At 57.4% G+C, this 25,236-nt stretch overlaps 3 protein-coding genes and 1 long non-coding RNA gene across 6 annotated transcripts; 2 read left to right on the forward strand and 2 right to left on the reverse strand.

Moving 5' to 3' along the window:
- The first annotated feature begins 424 nt into the window (after window positions 1–424).
- AMIGO1 (adhesion molecule with Ig like domain 1) lies at window positions 425–5,854 on the forward strand. The gene is made up of 2 exons (XM_072754396.1): window positions 425–630; window positions 1,036–5,854. Exon 2 carries the CDS (start codon window positions 1,099–1,101, stop codon window positions 2,578–2,580), a length of 1,482 nt encoding a protein of 493 aa, XP_072610497.1. The 5' UTR covers window positions 425–630; window positions 1,036–1,098; the 3' UTR covers window positions 2,581–5,854.
- A 3,420-nt stretch (window positions 5,855–9,274) lies between these two features.
- Window positions 9,275–15,000, reverse strand: CYB561D1 (cytochrome b561 family member D1). Its single transcript, XM_025996373.2, has 3 exons — window positions 14,662–15,000; window positions 14,144–14,181; window positions 9,275–13,547 (listed from the first exon to the last, which is right to left on the reverse strand). Exons 1-3 carry the CDS (start codon window positions 14,807–14,809, stop codon window positions 13,044–13,046), a joined length of 690 nt encoding a protein of 229 aa, XP_025852158.1. The 5' UTR covers window positions 14,810–15,000; the 3' UTR covers window positions 9,275–13,043.
- Window positions 14,175–22,664, forward strand: LOC140598351 (uncharacterized). Of its 2 annotated transcripts, XR_012000725.1 has the most exons (5): window positions 14,175–14,477; window positions 19,599–19,736; window positions 21,469–21,582; window positions 21,925–22,138; window positions 22,544–22,664. It is a non-coding gene; the product is annotated as an uncharacterized lncRNA (long non-coding RNA). The 2 variants fall into 2 exon arrangements; XR_012000726.1 differs by lacking the exons at window positions 14,175–14,477; window positions 19,599–19,736 and adding an exon at window positions 20,676–21,045.
- ATXN7L2 (ataxin 7 like 2) lies at window positions 16,282–25,218 on the reverse strand. 2 transcript variants are annotated; one of them, XM_025996370.2, is made up of 12 exons: window positions 25,045–25,218; window positions 23,022–23,087; window positions 22,556–22,660; window positions 21,897–22,107; window positions 21,307–21,593; window positions 20,600–20,682; window positions 20,005–20,255; window positions 18,977–19,175; window positions 18,712–18,833; window positions 17,433–18,228; window positions 17,046–17,109; window positions 16,282–16,429 (listed from the first exon to the last, which is right to left on the reverse strand). In XM_025996370.2, exons 1-12 carry the CDS (start codon window positions 25,169–25,171, stop codon window positions 16,425–16,427), a joined length of 2,316 nt encoding a protein of 771 aa, XP_025852155.2. In that variant the 5' UTR covers window positions 25,172–25,218; the 3' UTR covers window positions 16,282–16,424. The 2 variants fall into 2 exon arrangements, with proteins under 2 accessions (XP_025852155.2, XP_025852156.2); XM_025996371.2 differs by lacking the exon at window positions 17,046–17,109.
- Window positions 25,219–25,236: the final 18 nt, after the last annotated feature.

Genomic DNA, 25,236 nt, shown 5'->3' on the forward strand with positions numbered 1-25,236 from the left:
TTGTAGGATTCCAAGACGTGTGACGCTCCCTGCCCCGGAGTCCCCGGCAGCGAAGTCACTCCGGCTCGACCCAGCTTGGCCGGGAGCGGCTCCGGTCGGGGCAGGGGGGGCGGGGGGCGAGCGGAGCAGGCGGCCGGCCCCCCCGCCCCCGCGGCCCCCCCGCCCCCGCGCCCCGCGCCCCCGCGCCCCGCGGCCCCCGGCCCCCCGCGCCCGGGGGAGGGGCACCGGCGCGCGGCCGCTCGGCTCCGACACAAACACACGCACGTGCGCCCCGCCCCCGCCGCGCACGCGCCCCGAGGCTCCGGCGGCGGCGACGGGCGCGCGCGCGGTGCTCGCTGCCCCCACGCCGCTCCTCGGCTCGGCTCGCGGCGCCTCCCGCTCCCGGCCGGCTGCCCGCTCGGCTCCACGCCGGCCCCGCGGCCCCGGAGGCGGGGGGGTGGGGGCGGCGGGCCCTGCGGGTGCAGCGGGCGAGGCGGCGCGGAGCCGGCCGGCGCCCGGAGGCGATGGGGCCGAGCGCGGGCCGCTGCGGGAGGCGGGCGCCGCGACAGGCCGGCGGGTGAGGCGCCGCGGGCGGAGGCCGCGACGGAGCTCCCGGACCCGCCATGGGCTGAGACGCGTCCTTGCGAGCAGGTGCGGTGACCAGCGGCCCCGGGGTGCCCGCCGCGCAGGCCCCGGGGACCCCAGCCCCGGGAGCGGCCCTCCCCGCCCAGCCGGCGCCCCGCGGCCCCCTGACCCCGCTGACCCCGCGGTCGAGGCGCCCCCCCCCCCCCCCCCCCCCCGCCCCGCAGCCCTGGGACCCCAGCCCGGAGGCCCGGTGTCCGCCTCTCAGCTCCGTTGGGAGCCCACCGCCTGCGCAGTGCTTGGGAGCCCTGTGGCTCCTTTCCCTTCGAGCCCCACGTAGAGGGGGAGGGGGAATGTGACGGGGGGGGGGGGGGCGGGGGGGTGTCAGTGCTACCTTCGCGAGCCCTCGTGGCCCCAGACCAGCCACTGTCTCCCTTAAGCCTGCAGTGAAAGTGACCCTTCCTTATCCCACAGAACATGCGCGGGTGACTCTCCCAGATCTTCCTAGTGGCCTTCCTCGCCCTTCCCAGTGACACTATGCAACCCCAGCGTGACCCTCGAGGCCTCTGGCTCCTGCTGCTGTCCTTGTTCCTGCTCCTCTTCGAGGTGGCCAGGGCTGGCCGTCCTGTGGTTAGCTGTCCTGCTGCCTGCCTGTGTGCCAGCAACATCCTCAGCTGCTCCAAGCAGCAGCTGCCCAACGTTCCCCACTCCTTACCCAGCTACACCGCGCTGTTAGACCTCAGCCACAACAACTTGAGCCGCCTGCGGGCCGAGTGGACCCCCACACGCCTGATCCACCTGCAGTCCCTGCTCCTGAGCCACAACCACCTGAACTTCATCTCCTCCGAGGCCTTTTCCCCAGTGCCCAACCTGCGCTACCTGGACCTCTCCTCCAACCAGCTGCGAACACTGGACGAGTTCTTGTTCAGCGAACTGCAGGCGCTGGAGGTGCTGCTGCTCTACAATAACCACATCATGGCAGTGGACCGCTGCGCCTTCGATGACATGGCCCAGCTACAGAAACTCTACTTGAGCCAGAACCAGATTTCCCGCTTCCCTCTGGAACTGGTCAAGGAAGGAGCCAAGCTACCCAAACTAACTCTCCTGGACCTGTCCTCCAACAAGCTGAAGAACTTACCGTTGCCCGACCTGCAGAAGCTGCCCGCCTGGATCAAGAATGGGCTGTACCTCCATAACAACCCCCTGCACTGCGACTGTGAGCTCTACCAGCTGTTTTCACACTGGCAGTACCGGCAGCTGAGCTCCGTGATGGACTTCCAGGAGGACCTGTACTGCATGAGCTCCAAGAAGCTGCACAATGTCTTCAACCTGAGTTTTCTCAACTGCAGCGAGTACAAGGAGCGGGCCTGGGAAGCGCACCTGGGTGACACCTTGACCATCAAGTGTGACACCAAGCAGCAGGGGATGACCAAGGTGTGGGTGACACCAAGTAATGAACGGGTATTAGATGAGGTGGCCAACAGCACAGTGACAGTGTCAAAGGATGGCAGTCTTCATTTCCAGCAGGTGCAGGTTGAGGACGGGGGTGTGTATACCTGCTACGCCATGGGGGAGGCTTTCAATGAGACACTGTCTGTGGAGTTGAAAGTGTATAATTTCACCCTGCACGGCCACCATGACACCCTCAACACAGCCTATACCACCCTAGTGGGCTGTATCCTCAGTGTGGTCCTGGTCCTCATATACCTGTACCTTACCCCTTGCCGATGCTGGTGCCGGGGTGTCGAGAAACCGTCCAGCCATCAAGGAGACAGCCTCAGTTCGTCCATGCTTAGTACCACACCCAACCACGATCCCATGGCTGGTGGGGACAAGGATGATGGTTTTGACCGGCGGGTGGCCTTCCTGGAACCTGCTGGTCCCGGACAGGGTCAAAACGGCAAGCTCAAGCCAGGCAACACCCTGCCCGTGCCCGAGGCAACAGGCAAGGGCCCTCGGAGGATGTCGGATCCGGAGTCGGTCAGCTCGGTCTTCTCTGATACACCCATTGTGGTGTGAGCAGGATGGGTTGGTGGGGAGATTCCGCCCCAGGAGAGGTAATGCACCCCTGAAGGATATGAGGGGATGGAAGAGAGAGAGCTGGCTGCCCGAGGGAGTGGGTTCCCCCGACCTCGAGGGAATTGGTCACGGGTACCATAGCTAGCAAGACCTCAACCACGGTGTGGCCGCCACGACTTTCCATATGGATATACTAATCCTCAGGCAAGTGCTACCCCCTTACCCAAAGCCCTGGGAATTCTCAACATGGTAGAGGAAGAGGAGCATGTCTGAGTTGGGTGGGAATGAGGAAGGGGTGGGGGGAAGAGCAGATTCCCTAAACTTTTTCAAGGTTACCCTTAGCTCCTTAAGAAAATCATTTTGGGGGAAAAATTTTTTTTGCTATCTCTGCCCACCCACACCTGTGATGTTGTGTGTGCTGGGGGGGTGGATCTTCCACAGGAGCCACCCTGGGGAAGAGCTGTAGTATCTTCTTTGGCCAGGAAGTCACACTTCACAGCCGGGGAAATTGGAAACCTTTGGCAAAATGAATCGGGAAAAGGCTGAGACCTCAATCAATAATGCTCCCCAAAGCTGTCGTGATTTCCCACCAATGCCTCTTTCCCAACGGGTCCTGGATGGATGGATCTTTGCGGGAGCCTGGCCTGTTGCCTGTCAGATATGGCAACAATGTGAGGTGTGGTATCTGTGCCAAGCCCTGGAACCAGTGACCCAGAGGGAGACAGCATGAACTGAGGGGTCTATGTCACGGCATAGGTGCCAGCACAAAACTTGTAGATGGGGGATAAACTCTAGATTTGCTAATTCTCTGGTTGGTGAAATCCTTGGTTAGTTAGCATTTGGTTCCCAGCGCCTATGTGTCAGACCAGGGTGGGGGCTGCTGAAGGCAGAGCTTTTATGGATTCTTGCCTCAGACCTGGGATGTGGGGCCACGTCAGCAGTGGGAGGAGGAGGAGGGCAAATCAGCCTCTGTTATGTAGCGTCCAGCTGGGCCTACCAGATTCCCTGATGCCATCTCTTTTCTCAGCTTCTTAGCAAGCTCAGGTGGAATTGAGTTTTCCCTGATATGCTGCTCTGCAAATGGAGGAACCCTGGAAGGTCTGGCCCCAGCTGCGTTAGACTGGGCTTGGGGATGGAGGGGACCGGTTATGTGTCTTCTCTGTGTTGGCAAAGCAGCCTTGGTCCCCTCTTAGGTCTCACCCTGCTGCAAAGCCGAAGCATGGGATTTCATCATCCAAGGGGTTGGAATTGGGTGGTGGTCTCTGCCCCAGCATGGCAAGTTGGAGTGCAGCTTAGAGCTCGGCCCCTCTCCACAAGGTTCCGGGCAGTCTTGTAGCAGAGACAGTGGCACTAAACTTTCAGAAGGGAAGTTCTGCCGCCGGCAGCCCTCTCAGTCAGAGGTTTGTGCTGTTGGGGTGGTCAGGCCAGAGGAGCTTAAGAACAGGCTCAACATTCCATTCCATCCACGGTTGCGGAATACTCTGGGCACAGAGATGACTGCACCCTTTGACTATACCGCAGGCCCAGGGAGATACCTGGGTGCTCCGAGCTCTGGCAAGGGGATGAGAGGAGCAAAGGTGAAAATGTTCTCTGATGTTGGTCTTTTTCAGTGTCTCCCCTTCTCCCAACTAAGCTCCCTGTCCATTGGAAGTTCTCCAGATCTTCTAGCTTTCTGACCTGCTCTTTAAGGTTCCAAGAGGTGTCCTCTCCCTACAGGTGAGGGATGCTTGCTAGGAGGGCCTGACTCCCGCTGCCTATTAAGATTGGGAAAGGGGACTGGAACTCACCATCTTCCCTTGTCTTTTCCTGGGATGTCAAGACTGCTGTCCATCCTTTATTAGTAACCTCATTTGTCAAGAGGTGCAGCATTTCCCTCAAGTACTTGCATGCTCCTAGGTATGCATGCTTCTAGGTGTGCATGCACACTAGCACCTTGACTTCCATCAGGACAGTGACTCTTTAGTCCCCACTAATGTCCCCTGTCACAATGGGTTCCATCTATGAACATAGCTTTGTGCAGACAACTTTCTTGCCCTATAGGAGAGACAGTGACTACGCCAGGCTCCCCAGATACAAACTCTTGTACTTTTCGTTTCCAAACTCCCTGAAGCTTTACCCAGCATCTCCCTGGCACTGAATAACTTCTCTGCAAAGGCTGGAGTTAGGAGAACCACAGGTTGAAGACCTGAGGAGAAGGGATGATGGGGGACTGGCCAGGTCTTCAGACCCCTCAGAAACCTCCTTTGGATAGAAGATAATATATATGAGAAATAAATGGAGAACTAGGTCAATGAAGGACCCAGAAGGAAACTAGCAGGGGAACAAGCAGCTAGAAGTTATTCTTCCTGTGTTAGCTGCCCTGGAAAGACAGGGGCATGAAGGAAAAGTTGTCTTGTTGTATATTCCAGAGACTTCTGAGGATTTGTCACTGGAGCTATAGTAACCAGGCCACCCTCCTCAGACTTACTAGGGAACCTGGGAAAATCTCATCTCTCTGTAGTTCCCCACTAGGCACCAGCTAGGGCTTTGACAATCTTTAAAATAAATGTCAAATGAAATTGGCCTTCTGGAACATTTGGAGCTCCTGAGGACTAGGAAGGCCTTTTTCTTCAGAAGTACTACCCAGTTCAGGGAATAAGAAAAGACCCTGAGGCCCTAAGTCTCCCTACTATATCCATGAAGTAGCCTCCTTGTTTGAAAGACTGGTAGATATGTCTGGCTGCCCCACCAAGAGACTGAACTGATTGGCCTCTTCCCATGGTTTCAGTTGGTAGAACCCAAAGGTAAGCTTTCCACTTGGGGGATTAGGTACTCAGCCTATATAAGCTCACGAGAACGTTGTGTAGGAAACTGCCAGTTCTGGTTATAAGAAAAGGCTGAGAAATCACTCCCTCCCTTCTTCCACCCTGCACCCATAAACCAGACATGTCTCCCAGGAAGCAGGTGTCCCTGGAGACATAATATGACAGGGCTCTACAATCTGTGTGATTATTTGTGATCTTTTTTTTCTTTGCCTGTATTTGTGGGGCTCCTAGGAAGGGGCCTGGAGAGGGTACACCCCATCTGGGGACAGTAAAGCCAACTGATTCCAATTTTCTGTGTGTTCTTACCTCTGTACTTCCTTGTGGCCCTGCTGGCAAAGCAAGCAGGCCTTCATGTGTCCAGGACCCTACCCCTCGCACTTATGTACACCCAGGCTGGCAAATCTTGGAGCCTCTGGGCTCTGAAAACTAGACTATGATCATTAAACCTGGCTTGAGTCTCTGTTCTGGCAGTCTGTGACTGGTTTATCTTTCTTTTCAGCCTGTGGGTGGGGCTCGCTGTACCTCAGAAGTGTGTGGCCTAAGGAGAGGATACTTAAATGCTGTTATAAAGGCAAGAGTAGAATCCACATCCAGGCATGAAAATAGACCAGGGTCAAGGAACTTTTTCTGTAAAGAGCCAGAGAGTAAATACGGTAGGCTCTGCAGGCCACGAACACTCCGTTACAGCTGCTTAGCTGTGCCATGGGAGCAGGAAGGCTGCCCCAGACAGTATATAAACTGATGATTGTGGCCCTGTTCCAGTAAAACTTTATTTACAGACATTGACATTCAAATTTCATATCATTTTAACATGGCTTTTGAGTTTTTTCAACAATTTAAAAATGTAAGAACTCTTATTAGCTCACAGACCATAAAAAACCCAGCTGTGGGCTGGTTTTGACCAGCAGAGGATAGTTTCCCAACCTGATAGATTCTCAAAAGAAATGTCACTGATGCTGTAGCAGGAGAGAGTTTAGAAATTCCTTAACCTGTGGCTACTACCTGTAGATAATGAAGTCTTTCTGGATCCCTGGGGAGGAAGATCTGCCTCCCCACAGAGTTCTCTTAAAAGTCTGGATGAAGCCTACTAACTGTGCTATGGAAAAACGCTTGCACTGGATTAAAAGAATTGGTGGAAAGTAGCTAGCTCAGTTTCAGTATTTTGATTATTACCTGTATTTTTTTCATACTGTAAATGGTAACTATCTTAGTTTGGCTAAAAGCATATTCATTGAATGGAGCAGGTTACTATTCATTGACACTTTAATGTGTCCTAGGCATTGCAAAGAGAGAAATGCAACCCCCCACCTTCTTGGTACAGACACAGCCTACCAGAAATTGGACTGGATTCTACTAAACTCTGAACATGCACATTCTTTGGCTATTATCTTGGTACTTCTGGAAGGGGACTATCATGGTAAATTCCAAGAGGGGAGAGGAAATGGTATAAGGAAAAAAACCCCAGAATTTGAATCATTACCTGATTTGCTAAATTGGTAAAATCTTGACCAAAGGGCAGCCCTCCTCTGTCTGGAAAAGTTGTTTTGTTCTCTCCGTGAGGAACCACCAGAGTGGTGAGGAGATGGAGATACCTTACTCCAGACACATCAGACAGATCAACCTTAGCAGTCCGTGAAATCACAGGTGTTGATGCCAGAGTGCCCCCATAGTCTTGTAGCAGTTTTTCATCTTTTCAAAGCAGCTTTTGCTGTGGCTGATGTTGGCCAAGAAGAGGATGCTGGCAAAGAGAATGGGTCTGGGAAGACTGCTGGTGTTTCTGCCATCATGGCCTGTGCCAAGCCCTGTCTCTGAGCCTGTGAAGTCCTCGTGCTCCTTTCTCCCATTATGCCGTAGAAGTGTATGGCTGCATCTCAGCCCCCAAACCACAGGAAGTTCTCTAAAATTCTGGTCAAGACATGCGATATTGTCGGTCATGTCTCGCAGCTCTCTCCTTAGCTCCTCTTATGTGGCATTTTGGAGGACTGGAGGAGGCTGATCATACTGTTTGTTGCCTTGTAGAACCGAAGTTGAGAGTTCAGTTGCACCGGCCAGCCTAGTCTCCCTTCCTCTTGACCTCTCACCTCCTTCCCCTCTGCAGTTGTACTTCTTATACCACTTAACTTGGTCTCCCAGAAAACCAAGCTCCTTTCCCCATCCACATCATAGGGACAGTTCAGACCTTTGCCTTAGGAAGGTTGGCTTTTCTGGTCTGGTGGCAGTGAGCCTATGCTCCCCCTCCCGGGGCTCGAGAGAGGAAGGCTAAAGAGCAGCTGCCACATCAAGCCCCTTCATCAGGCTTCCATGCTGTTGGGCAGGAAATACCTAGTGGTAAAGATGCACAGACCAGCCCTGAGGCCTTCCAGTCTATGTCCAGTTACTGTCCCAGAAACTTAGAGGGTGTGGAACTGTGGCCTGAGAACCACCCTTCTGTGAGCCAGGACATGGAACACTGCAGGGAGACTTCCTGGCACTGGCATACAGAAGGTGAGAGTCCTTGGCCCCAAAGTTAGGGGTGTGTGTATGCACATGCGTGTGTAGGTGTGCAAACATGCACATGGGGTGAGGAGTGCCATACCTGGGCAGAACTCGGTGCTGCTTTCCTCTCACCTCCCGCTGCTCCCTCCCTTGGCCAGTTTATTTTTGGTGGGGTCCAGCTGGAAAGGCCCAGCTGAGTCCTGGGCATCCTTAGAAAGCGTGCCAAGAGAACTCACTAGCTGCTTTAAAGAGAGGGGTGCTGGGGGCCCCTCATGTATACTCGGTGAGACCCAAGAGTTGAATCCTCTGGTACCACAGAATGGCCTGAAGTAGCTCTTTGATCTATAGCGGAGGTTAAAAAAAATCCTCTGGGAAATTCTGACAATAGCAGGAAGATTAAAAACTGGGGCTCTTAGTCCCCGCACATTGGTGACTAGCTAAGCTTTCTGGGTGGATGGGCAGAGGGAAGGCTGCCTTATTGGAGGTATTCTGGGTTTGCTTTAAGCTTAGCCCACCCCTTAGGGCAGTTCTGGGGCCCTGTTGTTCCATCTGTCACCTATGTCTTCTCTGTGCCCATATTGGGGAGAAATGCCAGGCTATGCCCACAACAGCTGACTAATGTCTCGTTGCTGGATCCCAGGTTAGAAAAGAAATAAAAAACTGAATACCGAAGCCTCTGCACTGCTGTGGTACCTACCTCTTGGTGTGCACTCCGGGCGGGCTGCTGGCAGTTCTCAAATGGAATGGAAAGTATCCTTCCCCTAATTTAACATTTAAATAGAACTGTTTTCTTGGGGTGTGTGTGTGTTTTAATTCCAATCAAGTCCTTTAAGGAGGAAGGGACAGATCCTACTCCAAGGAGAGAAGCCTGTGAAGATGCTGGGGGCCATGTGTTGCAGCTCTGCACCTCCAGTGCCTGGCATGAGGGCCCGATGCAGGCCTTGCTCAGCCTGAGGCTACAAGGGAAACCAGAGGGTCAGGGTGGCAGTGTTGTGTCCATTACTGTTGCTCCTGCCTTCCTGGCCTGTCTGCTCCACTTTTCCTTCTGAAGCTCAGAATTAGGTAGGAGAGATTTAGGCAGACTTGTGACCTGCTCCATGAACTTCGGGCTGGATGAAGGGACAACTGTGCTGATCTCCAGATTTATAATCAGCCCCATGCCTGGAAACCACTGGGTGGGCAGCACTCAGGGCTGGCTTCGCTAGGGTCATAACCTTGATGGCATTCCTAACAGTGCGTGACAGCTGACCTTGCATCTAGAAGGAGGAAATGTGTGTTCTCTTACGACGGCCGACAACATAACCTCTCAGAGTTGGGTACCCTCAGCATCATTTTCCGTAACTGTCGATTGCTTCCCTAAAAGAAGCATCAAACCCAGAGCCACGCTGAGTAAAAGAGAGTCAAGGACAAAAACATACTTGTCAACACAGCTGTTTACATTTGTTTAATGCTTTGGACTCTGCAATGCCTTGTTAACATGCATTCTCTCCTCTGACCCTCACAACATCCCTGTGAGGTAGGTGGAGCAGTAAGTGGTTTGCCTTTGGCCACACCCTTGTGAGGAGCTGAACAAACCCAGGCTTCAGCTTTCCTGGCTCCCAGGACAATGCACTTTGTGCTGCCTGATTCACAGGCTCTTAGGTCAACCAGATACAAGGGTAACAGAGCACTAACTCAGAAGCCTCCCTGCTCCCTAAGCCTGCAAAGGGCCCCCAGAAATGCTGAGATTGGGGCATCAGGAGCAGGGGTGTCCTCTAGAAGTCAAGACAGGTAAGAGAAGGACAGCATGCTAGCGGTTCAGAGTCAACAGCTGCCACTGCTATTCTCAGTGGAGCCTACGCTTTGTCCCCCGCCCCATCTTGACTTTTGTCAGGTGAAAAGACCTTAGTGATTTACTCAGAGGGTGCTCAGGGCCCCACTCCCAGAGGACAGCAGCCTCAAGCCATGGCTAGGAAGTGAGCTCCGACCCCCCTGCCCCTCCCCATTCCGTTACACTCCAGCGGGGTGGGGGTGGGGGGGTGAGGAGTGGCTGACTCAGCCTGAGCCTGCAAGTGCCTAGAGCTCTGGAGCTGAAAGGCCCCAGCACTGTGCAGCTAATGATTATTATTAACTCTGAACAGGCCTTGGCACAGCAGCCAGCTGGCTCAGGGAGGATGCCTAGATCTCCCACAGTGAGGTTTGAAAAACAAGACCCAGAGCAGCCATGCACGGGGGTGGAAGGGTGAGGACAATGAGGAAAAAGGTACAGGCCAGTGTCAGGATGGGCCAGGCAGTTGGCCCCATGGGGTGGCACGGAGAGGAGGAACGGGGCCAGCAAGGGACCCGGTAACCGACCTTTGCTGCAGCGTAGCAGCCAAGAAGGTGAGGCTGGAAGACTTCCCCAGACACAGAGCTCCTGCCATTCAACACCAACCCCAGCTCCGGTGGGGCTCAAGGCAAGGAGTGGTTCCAGGAAGATGGGGGGAGGGTCTGAACCCAGGACGATAATCCTGTTACCATTTGGATTTGGTTACAAAAAACATCTACATTTCTAATGTCCTCAAGGTTGAGTTTGAAACATAATCATATTTGGAATCAAGTCTTAGTGAGCCTGATATGCAAATTTGTGCAAATGACATGCAATTTTTTTTTTTTTTATGTGAGCACCCCAGCCTTTTTTTTTTTTTTTTTTAAAAGGCAAAATAGGCTGACTACTAGCAGCTTTCCCTAGTCAGGGAACAAGGGCAAAAGGGTAGCCATTTGCTCCTTCACCCCAGAGCCTCTGCCTCACTGCTGAGGAGCCCAGCTAACATCCCAGATGGGGAGAGACAGGGAGGTGGGGGGAACAGGGCGTAGGGAGGAGGAAACCACACAAGCCAGGGGCGTGTGCAGCAGGCAGCCACCCAGATCCCAGCTGGAGGAAGAGTGCCCTGGCGCCGAGGTCTAATGGTTGTCCAGCTGCTGCCTCAGGATGGGAGGGCAGGTGGTGATGCAGGGAGAGATGCAGAGGAGGGGGGGGGCGGGAAGTCCCCCCCAGGCTGGCCAACCGGGAAGAAGGGCTCCTCCTGGTGACCTGCTCCATCTACTGCAGTCAGACAGGCTCGGCAGAAGACCACCTGTGCCCCCCTCGTGGCCCTGTGCCCCTGCCCCCCAGGCCTCCTGGTCAGAGAGGTGACAGCTGGGGCCCCCTTCCTCCTGCAGAACATAAATGACGTCCCCCTTCCTCCCAGGGCTGGGAATAGACATCAGCTGGCACAGCCCACGCAAACCACCGGCTGTCAGCCCGCCGCCCGCCTCGGCCCCCGCACCACCTGGCAGCAGCCAACACCTCCGGCAGGCTGGGCTCTGTGGTGCTGGCTGCCCGGCTCGCAGAAGCTGGTGAACCTCACCCGGACCTGTCACCCTGCTGGAGACAGTGACACTCCCAGCACTGGCTGCGATGGGGGGTTGGGGGGGGGAGACAGGAGTCCCTGAGCAAAGTGACCCTGGATAAGAATGCCCTTCAGGCAGCCCCAGAAACCACCTCTCCCAAGTTTAGACCACACTGGGTAGCCTGAGAGTGGAGAGGTGACAGCGAGACAGGTGTAATCACCTGCTGAAGAGCAGAGACCCCCTTTACATGCCCCTGGAAGATGCCATCTGACCCAGTGAGATCCACTCAGAGGATACTTCTGTCCTTGCAGTTCCCAGTCCCGGATTGTTAAACCATACCAACCTCCTGGTTTCTGAGCCACTCAGAGACGGAGGTCTTAAATCTTAGGAGGACCTAAGACATCGAAATTACTGCCACCTAGGAACACCTGCCCTGCTCCTGGGACCAGGAGCTCCAGCCCCAACACCCAGGCCTCCCAGAGCTTCCACTGAGCTGTCTACCTGCCTCAACACCAGCTTTCCTGGCGTGGCAGTCTTCAATCCTTGCCACGATCTATGGCGGTGCATCTCCCCAACCAAACCAGTCTGGCATCCAGCTCACTACTGAGGGCAGCTGGGGAACTACCTTCAGTGTGGAACAAGGAAGGGTCTCTGCAGGCAAGAGGGCCCAGCGCTTTTATTTTTTGCCAGCTGGCACCACACTCAGCCCCATCCTGGGCGAAAGAGCTGAAAAGAGACAGCAACTGAGAAAAGCTTGGCTGAGAAGGGGAACCAGGGAGACTTTGTTTTTCCTCGATCAGAAAAGCCCTACCCCACTTCTTTAGCTTTTATTTTGTTCTAAAAGCTTTGGAATACCCCCACAGAGCTATGTGCTAAGGCAAGAGCCCGAGCCTAAGGATGGCTACGAGATGCTCAGGACTACTATGCAACCCAGAACACACGGCAGGGAAAGGCACCGCCCCATGTGCTGCGGTCCTCAAGTCCAGAATCTGAGGTGGGCCGAAGGAAGTTCTCAACTGAGCTGAGAAGCCCTGCCCAGAGCCACAGGCTTGCTGAGGCTAACGCCCTTCTGCTCCTTTAAAAGCTTTAAAGTGACTTTAGTGCCTTTATTAAAGTCTTGGAGTTCAAGAGAGCCTCATCTGGGACCCTTCTCTCCACAGTGCCTGACCCCCTGTGCCCTAGGTCCAGGAGCCCAATCAGCAGATTATTCCTGGAGGGCCATGGGGGCAGACCTGTCCTTCCAGAGGGATAGGGGGATAATGAATGTGACAATAACATCCTGAGTCTGCTTAGTGGTCCAGCCCATGGTCCAGAGCGGGAAGAGTGTTCTGTGGCATCCATCTGACAGACACTGAATGTTGGAGATTGTTTAGAAACACTCACCCGCGACACGGATGCGGAAACCGGTCCCAAGACACGTGACTTGCCTAAGGCTGCCCAGTAGAGCCTACAAGAACCATAACCCGTGGTCTCTCTCCATACTCTACCCGACGTACTACTGCTATTGTTCATAAATTACTGGAACCCAACCACCCATCAGCCACACAGGCAAGAAATGACTGCGAACACCAACACTACCACCACCCGACACTTCTGTCTCCCAACAAGAGTAGAGGCTTCAGGAGCAAGCCCCCCCATCACCTTCCATGGGCACCCAGCAGATTTCCCCATCGGAGTCACCATCAGCAACAGCAGTTTGGGTTTCTGCAGCCCCTGGCCCAGCTAAGAGGTACAAAAACCCTACCACTTCTGAAGTGGATCCCCTGAAGCGCACCAATGGGAACCTTTAAGTCCAAGGCAAGTGTCCCACCTACATTCAGAGTTTGGAGAAACTCACATTTCCATTTTCTTCTTTGGCAAGTAGGAGCTGGAGATCTGGTGCATGATCACCAGGGCAGGATAGAGGGGCAGTGCCAGGCACAGGTACCAGGCTGTACCTTTGATCTGAGCCTGGAACCACACTGAGTACATGCCCAGGAGCACCGTGACCGTAGCCATCAGGTAGACCACCAGTCCACAAGTCAGATGGTAGAGCTTGAGGCGGGCCACCCTGGACACCCCGGCTGCTCGGGGACAGAGAAGGCAGGACCCACACAGCGCCTGCCCGCCTGTGGCCAGCAGCGTCACCACCCCCGCCCAGCTGTGCCAGGACGCCAGGTGGGGCAGCTCACTGCGGGCCCTGCTGAGGATGATGAAGCCCAGGCCCAGGGCTGCACAGAGGATGGCTAGGGTCTGTCCCGCCCAGTGGAGTCGGATCCGGGCCTTTCGGGAGCAGAAGAAGAACAGGGAGTGTTCAGGCGAGAAGAGCAGGATGGCCTCGGCCATGCAGAGGCAGAACTGTGAACACAGGAGAGGGCCAGTGAGCGCAGGCCCGGCCTGGAGGCCTAGGAGGAGGTCGTGCTTGCACTCCTCCACACTCCTCAGCAGGGAGCCTAAAGAACTCCCCCAGGACCTCCTGCCTCGGGTCAGGGTCAGCGTCTGAGCACAGGCAGGAATGGACAGCTGAGTGAGGTCCTCCTTCAGGCCACAGCCATGCCCACCTCCTCCACAGGCGGGGCTCCCATTTCCTGACCCATGTTAAGCAAATCTTTTTTTTTTTTTTTTTTCACTGCATGTTAAGCAAATCTTTACAAGTGTTAAACTTCCTTCTGAACTTCGTGGGGCTGGAGTTGGGGGAGGGGGCAGGTGACTGGACACCACTTCTACTTCCTCCTTTCAGGTCTTAGAGGAGAAGAAACGTCTTCCACGGCCTCCCAACTCCCCTCAGCCACGGGACACTAACTACAGCCCAGCCTTCCATGTCTCCCAACCATAAGCTGCAGGGGAAGATGGGGCCCTCATCCTCTCCCCCTGGTCTCTGGGCCTTAGGAAGGCTGGATGCTTCCCTAGGGGCATACCAAGCAAATCAGGGGCAGAAAGGAAGCCCAACTCACCGCCAAGGCCATGAATACAGGGTGCCAGGAGAAAAGACCTAGGAATCAAAGAGAACAGACTGACAGCCGGGCGCCAGGTTTCTGCCCTGCGGCTGGCGGGAGCACGAGACTCCGAGACTCCGGCTACGGGGAAGGTCGGCGCCCTGCTGCCGCCCCAATCAGCAACTCCGTGCGAAGTGGAGCTGCCAGTGGGGCTTACGGTGAGCAACCAAGGGGGAACCATCCACCAAGTCTGGCCTGGGCACCCCCTCCCGCAGCTCCAGCTCAGCTCGGCCCTACACTGGCCCTTGGCCTCCTTGTATCCTCCACGAGGGGCTCCGCTTCTGCTGAACCGGTGAGTTCAGGGGGCTCTGCCTCTGCAGCCCAGCACCCACAGCGCCCCGCCAGCTCGCGGGGCCCCGCCCCACCACGCCCTGAGCCCCGCCGTGCCCCTCCAGGGACCGAGGCGCCCAGCCCCGCCCCGGCCCCGCCCCCGGCCGCCCCGCCCCGCCCCGCCCCGCCCCGCCCCGCGCACTCACTGGTGCCTGGCCGGGACAGCGCGGTCAGGAAGATGGTGAAGCCCAAAGCCACCAGGTGCGCCAAGATCCCACTGCCTCTCCGCAGCCAGAGGCTCAGTCTCGGCTCCCTCGCCGGAGCGGGAACCAGACCCACCTCCAGGGGCTGCATGGCCGGGCGGGCTCCCGCTCCCAGCCGCCGGGGCGCGTCTTCCGGGTTTGCGATCGCGGAGGCGGCGGCGGCGGGAGAGGCCCCTCCCCCGGGCGCGGCGGCAGCACGGCGGCCTCGCCCACAGCGCCCCCTGGGGGCTGGGGGGAAAGCGCGCCGGCCCCAGGGCGCCGGGGGCTCCAGGGCGCCGGGCGGCAGGCGGCCCCTGCTTCACTGTACCTTCCTGCCCGCGAGGGCTTACGTCTCAAGTAGCCTATGGAAATGACACTTAGGGCAACTGATCCCACCCAAACCCCAATGACCGACGTCGTGCACTGAACCGAGAGTGTGAAACCAGTGCTTTGAACGGTCTTCTAGAAACCCTGAATTTCTCGGGGCCCACACCCTCCCCGCCGCCGTCCCTTCTTCTGTCTTGTAAAGGGGGTAAGTGTCCTCCCTGCCGTAAAGCAAGGAGACTGAAAGGTAAGGACCAGGTCAAAAAATCGTGCTCGTGCCTGGTGAGCTCAGGTTTGGAGGAGAAGAAACCAGCTGGTGCTGGTGAGCTCAGGTTTGGAGGACCCAAGGAGGGAGATGCAACAACAGTCTCATCCCCTATCAGCACGCCAGTCGCCAGTGAGGGAAACGGAAGAACTAGGGCACCCCCAGGCCTTCCCACCTCCACACCATCTGCTCAGCCCTGGGGAGCCAGGTGATCCGGAGGGACCAGGACCTCCCACATTCCTGCTGCCTCCCACGCCAGAAGTTTTGTAAGCGATCATACCTTTCTCCTTCCTGCCTCCAGAAAGGTGTGGTGCAGCTTAAGGCCTACCTGGGAGGGACTCTCTACCCCTTCCTGAAGGGCAAACCCACAGGCCTGGGACAGAGACCAAAACTGGCTGTCCACGGAAATCATGGACATCCTTAGAGCGGTTACCAACTCCATTCGAGCTCCCCTAGTGGTTGAGAGAACAAAGCTGCTAGTGAGAGGTGGTTAGGGCAGCAACAGTGGAAGAGACTGAGGCAATCGGTTCAGAGATGGCACGGAGGCCCAGCGTTGCCGGAGGGCCAGTAAGAAGGCCCAGACTGACGCCCACAGACCCTCAGGGCAGAGACCTGAGAGTAGAGCCAGAGGTGTGCCTCCACCTCCCCACCCGTCAAGTTTCCCTTCCCAGTGGGACCAGGGTCATTTCTGGGATAAAGATTCTCACGAGCCTTGCTCACACAGAGCCATATGCCTCATCATCCTCTCTGGAGGGAAGATTCCCGCAGGACACAAATCCCAGCCATCCCCACACCATTTAAAAGGACAAAAATATATGAGCATAAGAGACTTCTGCAGGCAGGCGCTGGGAGCTGGAGTCTGGCTGCCTATCATCTTTGCCTCCTGGGGTGCGGATGGGGACAGCAAGGATACTCATTTTATTACATCTTTTCCTTCCTTTTCTATGTTTCTGTTTTTACATTTTCTTTAGCAGCAACAGAACAGGGAGACAGTCTTGAGGTATTTTAAAGAGTTTTTTTTCTTAAAAAAAATAATATAAAGTTATAAAAAGCGGCAGCAGCCTGGGGCCCGGATCTGGAGGGGAGGAGGTGCTGGCGGCTCCATCGCAGTGGGCAGGCACTTTCTTGTTAATGGGCTTTAGACTGCAGGAAGACAAGAGGCAAGAGACACCATCAGGCTGGGGGCCTACCAGTCCTCCTACCCAGTGGACTGTGTGGGCCATTAGAGCTAAAGCTTGCTTTTCTCCTGGCGGAGCTGATGATGACAGCTGGACGAGGGGACAGATGAAGGCCAGCAGAGCAGGGACAGCCTGAGAACATCCGCATGCACATGCGCACACATGTGGGGCACCGTCCGACTTGCTACTCATGCAGGTGCCCGAGGAGCGGGTATGCATCTGGCCCGGGCCTACACCAGAAGAATATCCATCCCCTTCTCACCATCAGGAAGTCCCTCCAGGATGAGATCATACAGACAGCCCATAGCATGCTGCTCTGGGGCTCCCACCAGAAGAGGCACATAAACCTGGCTGCTGGCTTTACCAGAAACCCTGGAGGACTAGCCTGGCACCTGAAATCCTGGAAGTGGGCACGTGTGCAAGGTGGGCACATAGGCATACGTGGACTTGGGTGGTGTCCCTGCCTTTCCAGGCCCTGATGCCCAGAAGCAGAACCAAGGAACAAGAGTGGCCCACCCACCCTGCTGCCCAGCCTATCAGGCCATGGCTCGGGGACCCAAGTTCAGCGTCCCTGCCCAAACCTTTCCCATCAGAGTTCATGAAGTCCAACTTCCTTTCCTTCGGGGACAGAGGGAGCTCCAGTTCCTGGTGTGAGGAACAGCCGATTCAAAAAGGGGCCCTTTCATTACAACAGAAGCAGATGTGGGGGCAGAGGAGAGGCAGCCTCTCTGTAGCTCAAGGGAGAGAGAGGGGAGGGCCCATCAAGCAAAAGCTGGGTCACCTTTCAAAGAGCTGACCTACCTCTGCCTAGAGAAGGCGGCCCAGGACTCTCTCAGCTTCCCCTTTCATCCCTTCCCCGCACAAACATTGCCTTAGCACCTTCTCTGTGCCAGGCTCCCACTGTGCACTCTACCCTCGTCCATCCTCATCTCTCCCTGCCCATGCTCTCCAGGGAGCTGGGCTGGTACCTTCAGTGTGGAACACTTCTCCTCAAAGGCCACGGCAGGACCCGGCTTCTTGCGGCGCACGGGGCAGGCCGCATCGGCAGGGGCGCCGGCCTGGCAGTGCTTGGCCTTCACCGGCCGGCAGTAAGTGGCCAGGTTTTTCCGCTTCTTGGCTACCTCCTCCTCAGAGAGGCAATTGGTTGGCAGGGCCTTGGCTGGGTGTCCAGCCCCTCCCCGGTTGTCCAGCTGAGAAGCCTTGACGGGTGCAGCGGCCTGATGAGGGGAAGCCCGACAGTCCAGCAGCCCTGCCCGCTTCACTCTTGGCCCCACCGTCCCATTAAGCCCCACGCCCAGGGCTGTTTTAGTCTTGGCCGAGAGGCCTCGGCAGCCGGAGGGTTTGCCTTTGCCAGAGGGCTCCAGGATGCAGGTCCGTTTGAAAGTGGTGGGGCCTGGGGATAACTTTCGCTTTCGAGAAGGGGCCTCCGCCTCGGGGCCGTCCTTGCCTTTGGATGACTTGCTAGCCTTCGATGGTGGGAGTTTGCTGAAGGATGGGGACGGCGTGTTGGCAGGCAGTGGTGAGGTGATGGCCTGGCTCCCGCCCGTGCACTCTGCCTGGCTGCAGGCGGCTGCCACACTGGGGGAGCCAGCAGGGTAGCTGGGGACCAGGCTGTCCTTGGCGGGGGACGTGGAGGCTGGGCAGGCAGGTCTGGGGGGTGGGCCTGGGAGGCGGGGGCAGCTGCCCGTAGAGGATGGGCTCAGGGGAGCAGAGAGTGGGGAGCTGACAAGGTGGGATGGAGGTTCTGCCGCCGGTGGGATCTTCCTGCAGCAAAAAGAGCTCCGCTGTGACGCCACCCCGCAAACAAGAGGACCTCCCCACCAACCTCCGCTTCTCTGCCCCACCTAGAAATGGCCCACAGAGCCCCGGCCCTGCTGCCATCTGCTGGGAGACCGTAGAACTGAGGGTCAGGAAGAAAGCACAGCGGGTAGGCAGGAATGGAGCGCTACAGAGACCCATTAAGAACCTCATTTCAAATTTCAGATTGGCCGTCCCCTATGCCTAGTCACCCAGAAGGTACTGGAAGCGATGGATAAGGGTCGGGATTCCCTCCCCCACCACCCACTCATGCCCTGCCTCAGCCCAGCCTCGGCCTGTCAGCTTCCCACCTCTCCTTCATTCTATCTGGGGTCTTGCCCAAACAGCCAAACTGCATCTCTAGGTGTGTGAGAAGGAGGGCTTCTGAAGCCCACGTACATCCAGGCCCCGGGGGACTAGGGAGGGCCGTTCTGGGCCAGAGAGACTCACTTCCACATGTGAGAGCTGAGGTGCCGCTCCAGCATAGAGCTCAGTGCTGAGCAGAACCGGTCCAGCCGGCGGCTAAACACGTAGCATCCTGGACTCACCAGCCGGCTCCCAAAGGTGCAGAACTAAAGGCAGAAGGAAGGTGCATGGTTAGTGGGGCCTGGGACGCAGGGAGGGCTCCTGTGCAGAGGATCTGACCTCCTCCCCACACTGTGGGCCAGGAGGGCTGGGCCACCCCCCGCCCCAGGTCCCTGCCCCAGGTCCTTACCGCCTGTGGCCGCGGGGGCCGGGTTGCATAATGGCAGTCAGGGGGGAGGTGGAGGTCCTCAGATGTCCCCTCCTCCTCACTCTCCTCGCTGGAGGCCTGGGCCCCACCCCGGGGCAGGGGAAAGGGGAACAGGCCTGGGTCCCCATCACCACCACAGGGGCCTTCATCATCCAACTCACTCTCAGAGGAGGCCCGGGACCTGGAAGGGCCAAAGGGGATGTGAGGGCGATGAGACGGGAGTGGGTCAGGGTGGGGGTGTCCCTGAACCCGCCAAGCTCAAAAAGCCAGGGCAGACACCCTGCTGGGCAGTGAGCCAGAGAGGAAGGAGGATAGGAAGGAAGGGAACCACAGAGCTCACAGAGTAGGAGCCAGAAAGGTCAGGGGCCACGGCTCCCAAGGGATCCTCTCCCCAGCCCCTTCACTTCCCAGGCCCTGCCTCCTGGGGGCGGGGAGGGGGTGGGAAATCTGCTCCAGATTCGCCTCCTCCAGAGCATCTTCTGAGTTTAACTGCACTCAGCTCTGGTCAGCCCAGTCAATTCTCTCAACCCCCTTCTTGCATCACATATTCCTGTGAGCCTGTCTGTGAGCTGAGCCTGTTTCGGGTCTGCCCCTTGTGTTACAGGCAGAGATGCGTGTGTGTCTCCTTCGGCCAGGCAGGCTCTCCCCGGGCTCCGGCGCAGCCTCTGCACACGAAGGGGCCAGTGAATGAATACGCGGTAGGACTGCCTCACCCAGGACCCTGACCCTTTCGGTTCCCCAGGTACGAGTGTTGGCCTGTGCGAAGCAGCTGGGCACATGGTTTTATCCCGGGTATGGGCACCGGCACCCTACGGAGAGCCTGAGGTATGGCGGTATGCTTGGTGAGGAGCAGCAGTCGCCCACCTCCGCGCCATGGCCAGGGGCCCCAGGTGTCACCCCCCCCCCCCCGCCAGCCTGGGGCGGAGTGAGACTCCCTGGACCTCTCTCCCGGGGTCCCGGGTGGCTTGGGGCCAAGTGTCCCCAGGTGGGGGACTGGACCCTGGACGTACCTGGGCAGTGCACAGTACGGGTAGGTCTGCTTGGCACGAGCAGAGAAGGTGCTGTTGGGGGCGGCCGCTGCCACAACCTGGCCTGAGGAGGGGGGCTCCTGGGAGGGGCGCTCAAGAGCCGGCTCCTTGCGCCCTGGGCTCTTCTCTTTGGGAGACTCCCCTTTGCGGGAATTGGCCTTCAGCTCTGCCACTAGCACGTCAAAGTCCTTGGCTCGGCCCTGGACTTCCCGGCGCTGGTGCACCGAGTGGATCTAGAATAGAGCAGGGTGAAGGGTAGGGAGGGTGTGTGAGCCGAGCAGTGTCGCGGGGTGGCAATGCGCTCCCCTGGGCAAGCAGAGGGGCGTGTGCATGTGTTCCTGGGTGTATTCATGTGTCTGTTTCACACCCGCACAGGCCCAGAACCTTCCTTTGGAATGGGGCAATCTGCCTAAAGCTCCCACGCTGGGCCCCCTGGGGGGCACTTCCTCTCCTCTTGCCTCACCTAGAATTTACCCCCAGGCCCTGAGCCGAATCTTGGATAACACTGCAGTTTCTCTCCTTGTCCAGGGCCTGGGTCTCTGCTGTCCCCCTCACTGTGCAGTGGGACTCAGATTACCTTGCAGGTCAGCAGCCGGGTACAGATCTTTTTGGTCTCTGGGTTTATTACCCCACACTGCCTGTTGAGGTCGCACTCCTTCCCTGTGGGGAAAACAGTTCCCGTGACCCCCCGAGGCCATTTCCAGGAGGCCAGAGGGAGAAGAGCCAGGCCTAAGACAGAAGAACCTCTGGCCTTCAAGTCCAGGGCTACAGCCCTCTAGAGAAACTCCTCTGGGCATCAGACAGAAACTCTCTGCTGGGCACAAGAACCATCCCCGTCCCCGCTCCCAGCCTAGGCACTCCTTCTGGCGAAGACACTCCAAGTCCACAACAGGGCAAAATGTATCAAGAAACAAAAGCAGCCATAGGCATCTGAGATGCCAGGGAAACCATGGAAACCAGCTGTGGGAGGGGTCTGATGCCTTGGATCTAGCTGAAGACAGAGATAAAGATCAACAGCCCAGGGTGAGAAAGAATACCTTCACCCGCTTGGGCTTAAGGTCCCTTAGCCTTGAGCAGGACACCTGGGCTGGAGAGAAGCTTCCTAGAAAGCAAGGAGTTCAAGTGTATGTCCACGTCAAGCGGTGACCAGGGGGTCCTGTACCCTGGCAACCAGTGATGGCCAGGACTGCTCCTTCCTGACCCCCCTCCATCAAGCCCAAGGACTAAGCAGTCCAAAGGGGTCCCCACTCTACCTTCCTGACTCCCAAGACCAGGACTACTCACGGGCCATCTTCCGGTGGGTTTTGTGGGGCAGCCTGGCCCCACCAGGCTCCTTTTCAGGGGGGCTGCCTTCAGCCCGGTGACTAGGGCCCTCGCTGGGGGTCATCTCGATGCTCTCTCTCCCAGGAGGTTCTTTAGAAGGGGGTGCCATGGGGTTTTTTCCAGGGGAGTCCTTGGTGAGGCCACCAGGCTGGCTGAGGAAAGCAGAGGGCGGGGCCACCCTGATTCCATGTCCATCGGGCTTCGGGAGACTGGACATCTTCTCCAGATTCACCACAGGCACGAAAAGGCTACACACGGAGAGAGGGTGTGGGCTGGGGGGCAGGGGGGCTGGGCCTGGGCCCTGGACTCTAGCCCAGAGCCATCTCCTTCCCAGCCCTTGAACTTGGGTGGGCTATAGCAGGGGTGCAGAACATAGGGAAAGGGGACCCCATATTCCTTGGAGCACCTGGAAGGGAGCTGCAGAGAGAATGGCTGCCTCCTGCTGTGAGCAGCCCCCCACTGCCCCATGGCTGCCTCCATTTGTATTAACCCCTCCCTGGGCTAGGGTCAGGGTCAAGGTTGGTCTCAGGGAGTGTCCAGCCTCTCCTTACCAGAGGCTGTCCTTCTGTGTCTTCTCAGGAGGCTGGTGGCCACGGCTCCGGGACCCCTGGCCCTTCTCCCTGGAGGAGGTTTTGGTGGAACCTGGGGCCCTACAAGCTGGGCCCTGCCCATTCACTACATGGCATTTCTGAGAGCTGGCAGGGGCTGGAGGTGGGGGTGGGGCCCGGGCATAAAGCTTGCTGAGGGGCCCATGTCTTCTTTCTGTCACCAGGAGGTGGAGAGAGTAATCAAGGTGAGTGGTATTGAGAAAAAAAAAAAAAAAAAAAGGTGAGTGGTATCAACTGGCTCCTCCCCCAACCTCCTAATCCTGGCCACAGACTCACAATACAAAGTCTGGAATTTCCCAAGCCCAAGATTTTAAATTTGCCCTCTTTCCCCTTGAATGAGCCTTCAAGACTCAAAATTCTAGGACTCACCTTCCTGAACCTCTTAGTTCTTCCACTAATTCCCCTAGATGCTACAACTTTGCTCAAACAAGCACCCTGACCCGCCACGATCCTCTGAAGCCACCCCCAGGACCTTCTGACCCCCCCGCCCCCCGCAAGGCCTCCCCGCACTACCCACGTGACCTCCCAACTGACCCTTTCCTCAGAGGCCCATGTTCCACCTTCCCCTGTCCCCTCTGTCTCCTCCCTAGGGCTCGCCTCACCGCAGTGCTTCTGGAAAGCTTGAGGCTTCACCACTTGGCTGCAGTGGTTACACACAACCAAATAGAAGTCGTCATGTGCGGGGCAGTGCCCGAAGATGGACATGTCTGCAATAAAGAAGCCCTCATCACTGGGGCTGGGGATCGCAGGGGCTTCCCTGTAAGGTCAGACAGCACTCCCACCCACCCCGCGCAGAAGACACCTCCCCCTCCCAGCTGACATGACAGGCTTTATGCTGCACACTCTCAGCTTTCTAAGAAGGGGCTGTTGGGTGAGTGAGCCCAATCACCTATGATTAAGATCTCCCACAACAGGTCACAGGTGGTAGGTGAATGGGTTGACTCAGATCTAGCAAAGTGAGGCTCCCCAGGCCTGCTGCTTCAAGCAGCCACCTCCTGGGATATGCTGGAAGAGAGGAAGGTGGTCCTGTCTGCCCTAGGCCCCAGCCTAATGTGTGTCAACTCCCACCTTCTTTAATGAGGGTCATGGCATCCAACTTCTTCGTGTTTTTGTTACTCTCCTCCAACTCAGCCCCTAGAGAGAAACACAGCTCAGAAGGAACACCTCCACCCCAGAAGCCCCATATCCTACCCAAGCAGTGGCGCTGGCAGCAGAGCAGCAGGAGCCCACACTCCCTAACACGCTTCTGGTGCTCAGGATCTGGTGCTCAGGACCGCTTACAGTGCCTTTCAGCAGGTCATTCTCAAGTGCCCATTCTTCCTTCACCTGCTACCTCTGGAATGGCCTGACCCCATTAGGAAGGATCCTGTCACCTTTCTTATGGACCCTTCACTCCAAGGTGCGATTCCCAGCTCCACTGCAGACTACTGGGCGATCGTGAATAAATATGATCTCTTTTCTGGGCCCGCTTCCCCATTTAAATGGGAAACGATCCTTAACGTATTTTACTACAAATCTCTAAGTCCCTTCTTTGGAGATTTCTCTGATGCGTCCTTTCTGCTACTCTGTGCCGTGCCAAACAGGTACCCTCCCAGGTCCCCATCCCCATGAATGCGATTCTGTTCCACCTGGGTTACCCTGGTACTGACAAAGTTACACCCAGCTTCTGAGGTCCTGTGCTGACAGGATGGTCACAGAGCATCCTGAGAAGAGAAACTGCTGTCTGGGGGGGGGGGCGGGGGGTGTCCTTTGGCATCCTCAAAGTCCCTTTGGTCACCTATGCAAGCCCCTCCCCTCCTTAGGAGGGCTCTGGGCAAGGGTTGCCCTTCTACCTCAGTTTCTGGGTTGATGACAAAAACATCTTAGCTGTGCAAAGCAGCTCTTTCCCCCATCCCCCTACCTTACTCCTCTCCCCTCCCTCCTCTATGCCCCCTCCCTGTCCCTTGGAAAAAAAAATCAATTCTGAGTCACCAAACCCGTCTGATTCCATTTCCGGTTCTCAAAGCACCCAGACCCTGACAATGGCCCCATCCTTGCCCACCCAGCATGGGGCAGTCCTAGGGTGGCCTGGGCTTCCACTGAGATGTGCTTCTAACACCTACCAACAGATTTGCCCCTTTCTAGGATGAAAAGATCGCTGACAGTCTTACATAATCTCTGTATACAAGGGGTAGTGGGTTAGGCATGCAAGAGACAAGGGGCAGCTCCCACTCTTAAGTCCCTTAAAATGCAGTGATGGGCAGAGCTGAGCTGGGAGTCGGATGTCTCAGAGGAGAACAAGTGTCATCAGAGACCGCTCCATGCGGTCTGCTCCTCCACCTCTTCTCACTTGCAAACTTCTTCAGGGCTGTGATGCCTGCTGTCACCCCAAAGGCCACGAGGCCAGGTGCCCCCTGGGGCCCAGGAGACAAAGATCAGCAGAAGGGGCTGTCAGCCCGCTTACCAAAGGCACTCGGGGGCCTAGAGACGGTGGGGGTCAGGGGAGAGAGCCAAGAGGCAGGGCAAGAGGCCCGGGAGAGGACTGAGGGTTGGAGGCACAGAGGGATGGATGGACGAAAGGAGGGAGGAAGGGAGGATGGATAGATGGATGGACCGACGAACTAAAGCGGAGGGGGCGGGGGTCCAGTAGCACTGCAACCCGCAGGCCCAAACGCCGTAACGGAGCAGGAGGTGCGGGGCAGAAGGCGAAGGAACAAGGGGGGTGGGAGGGGGGCACAGAAGTGGGGTGCGTGGGAAACACGTGGAGAAGACTGTTGCGGACGGGGAAAGCCCTGGGCAGGTGCAGGAGGGGCGGAAGCTAGAGGACAGCAGGCGAAGAGAGAGATAAAGGCAAGCAGACGTGGGGGCAGGTACCGGGCACCGGCAGAGGCAGAGGTGGGCAGGGTGGGCTGCGGGCGGTGGGCCGGCGCTAGGACCCGGAGGCGCGAAGGTGATGAGCAGGCGGGCACTAGGACCCGGCGGGTCCTTTGTTTGGGGGGCCGCGGAGCCGGACGGCGGCTCCCGTCGGCTGCTCCCCTCTGCCGGCGGGGGCCCGGCGTGGGGGAGGGGAGACGGTGATGGGGTCCCCGGACTCGAGGGGGGCTTCACTCACCGTCGGCCGCGGGCAGGTCGGCCCGTTCCACCCACGAGCTCCAGCTCTGTCCCGCGAAGTCATCGAGACTCGGCACCCGCCGCTCCAGAGCGGCCATTGCTGCCGCCGCGCGTTCACGCACCGCCATCACCGCCGCGGACGCGCGCCCGCCCCGGCGCCTCCGCCGCGCGGCCCCCGCCCCCCCGCCCCGCC

The sequence above is a fragment of the Vulpes vulpes genome, chromosome 3 (genome assembly GCF_048418805.1).
Source record: "Vulpes vulpes isolate BD-2025 chromosome 3, VulVul3, whole genome shotgun sequence".
In the NCBI taxonomy this organism is placed as follows: domain Eukaryota; kingdom Metazoa; phylum Chordata; class Mammalia; order Carnivora; family Canidae; genus Vulpes; species Vulpes vulpes.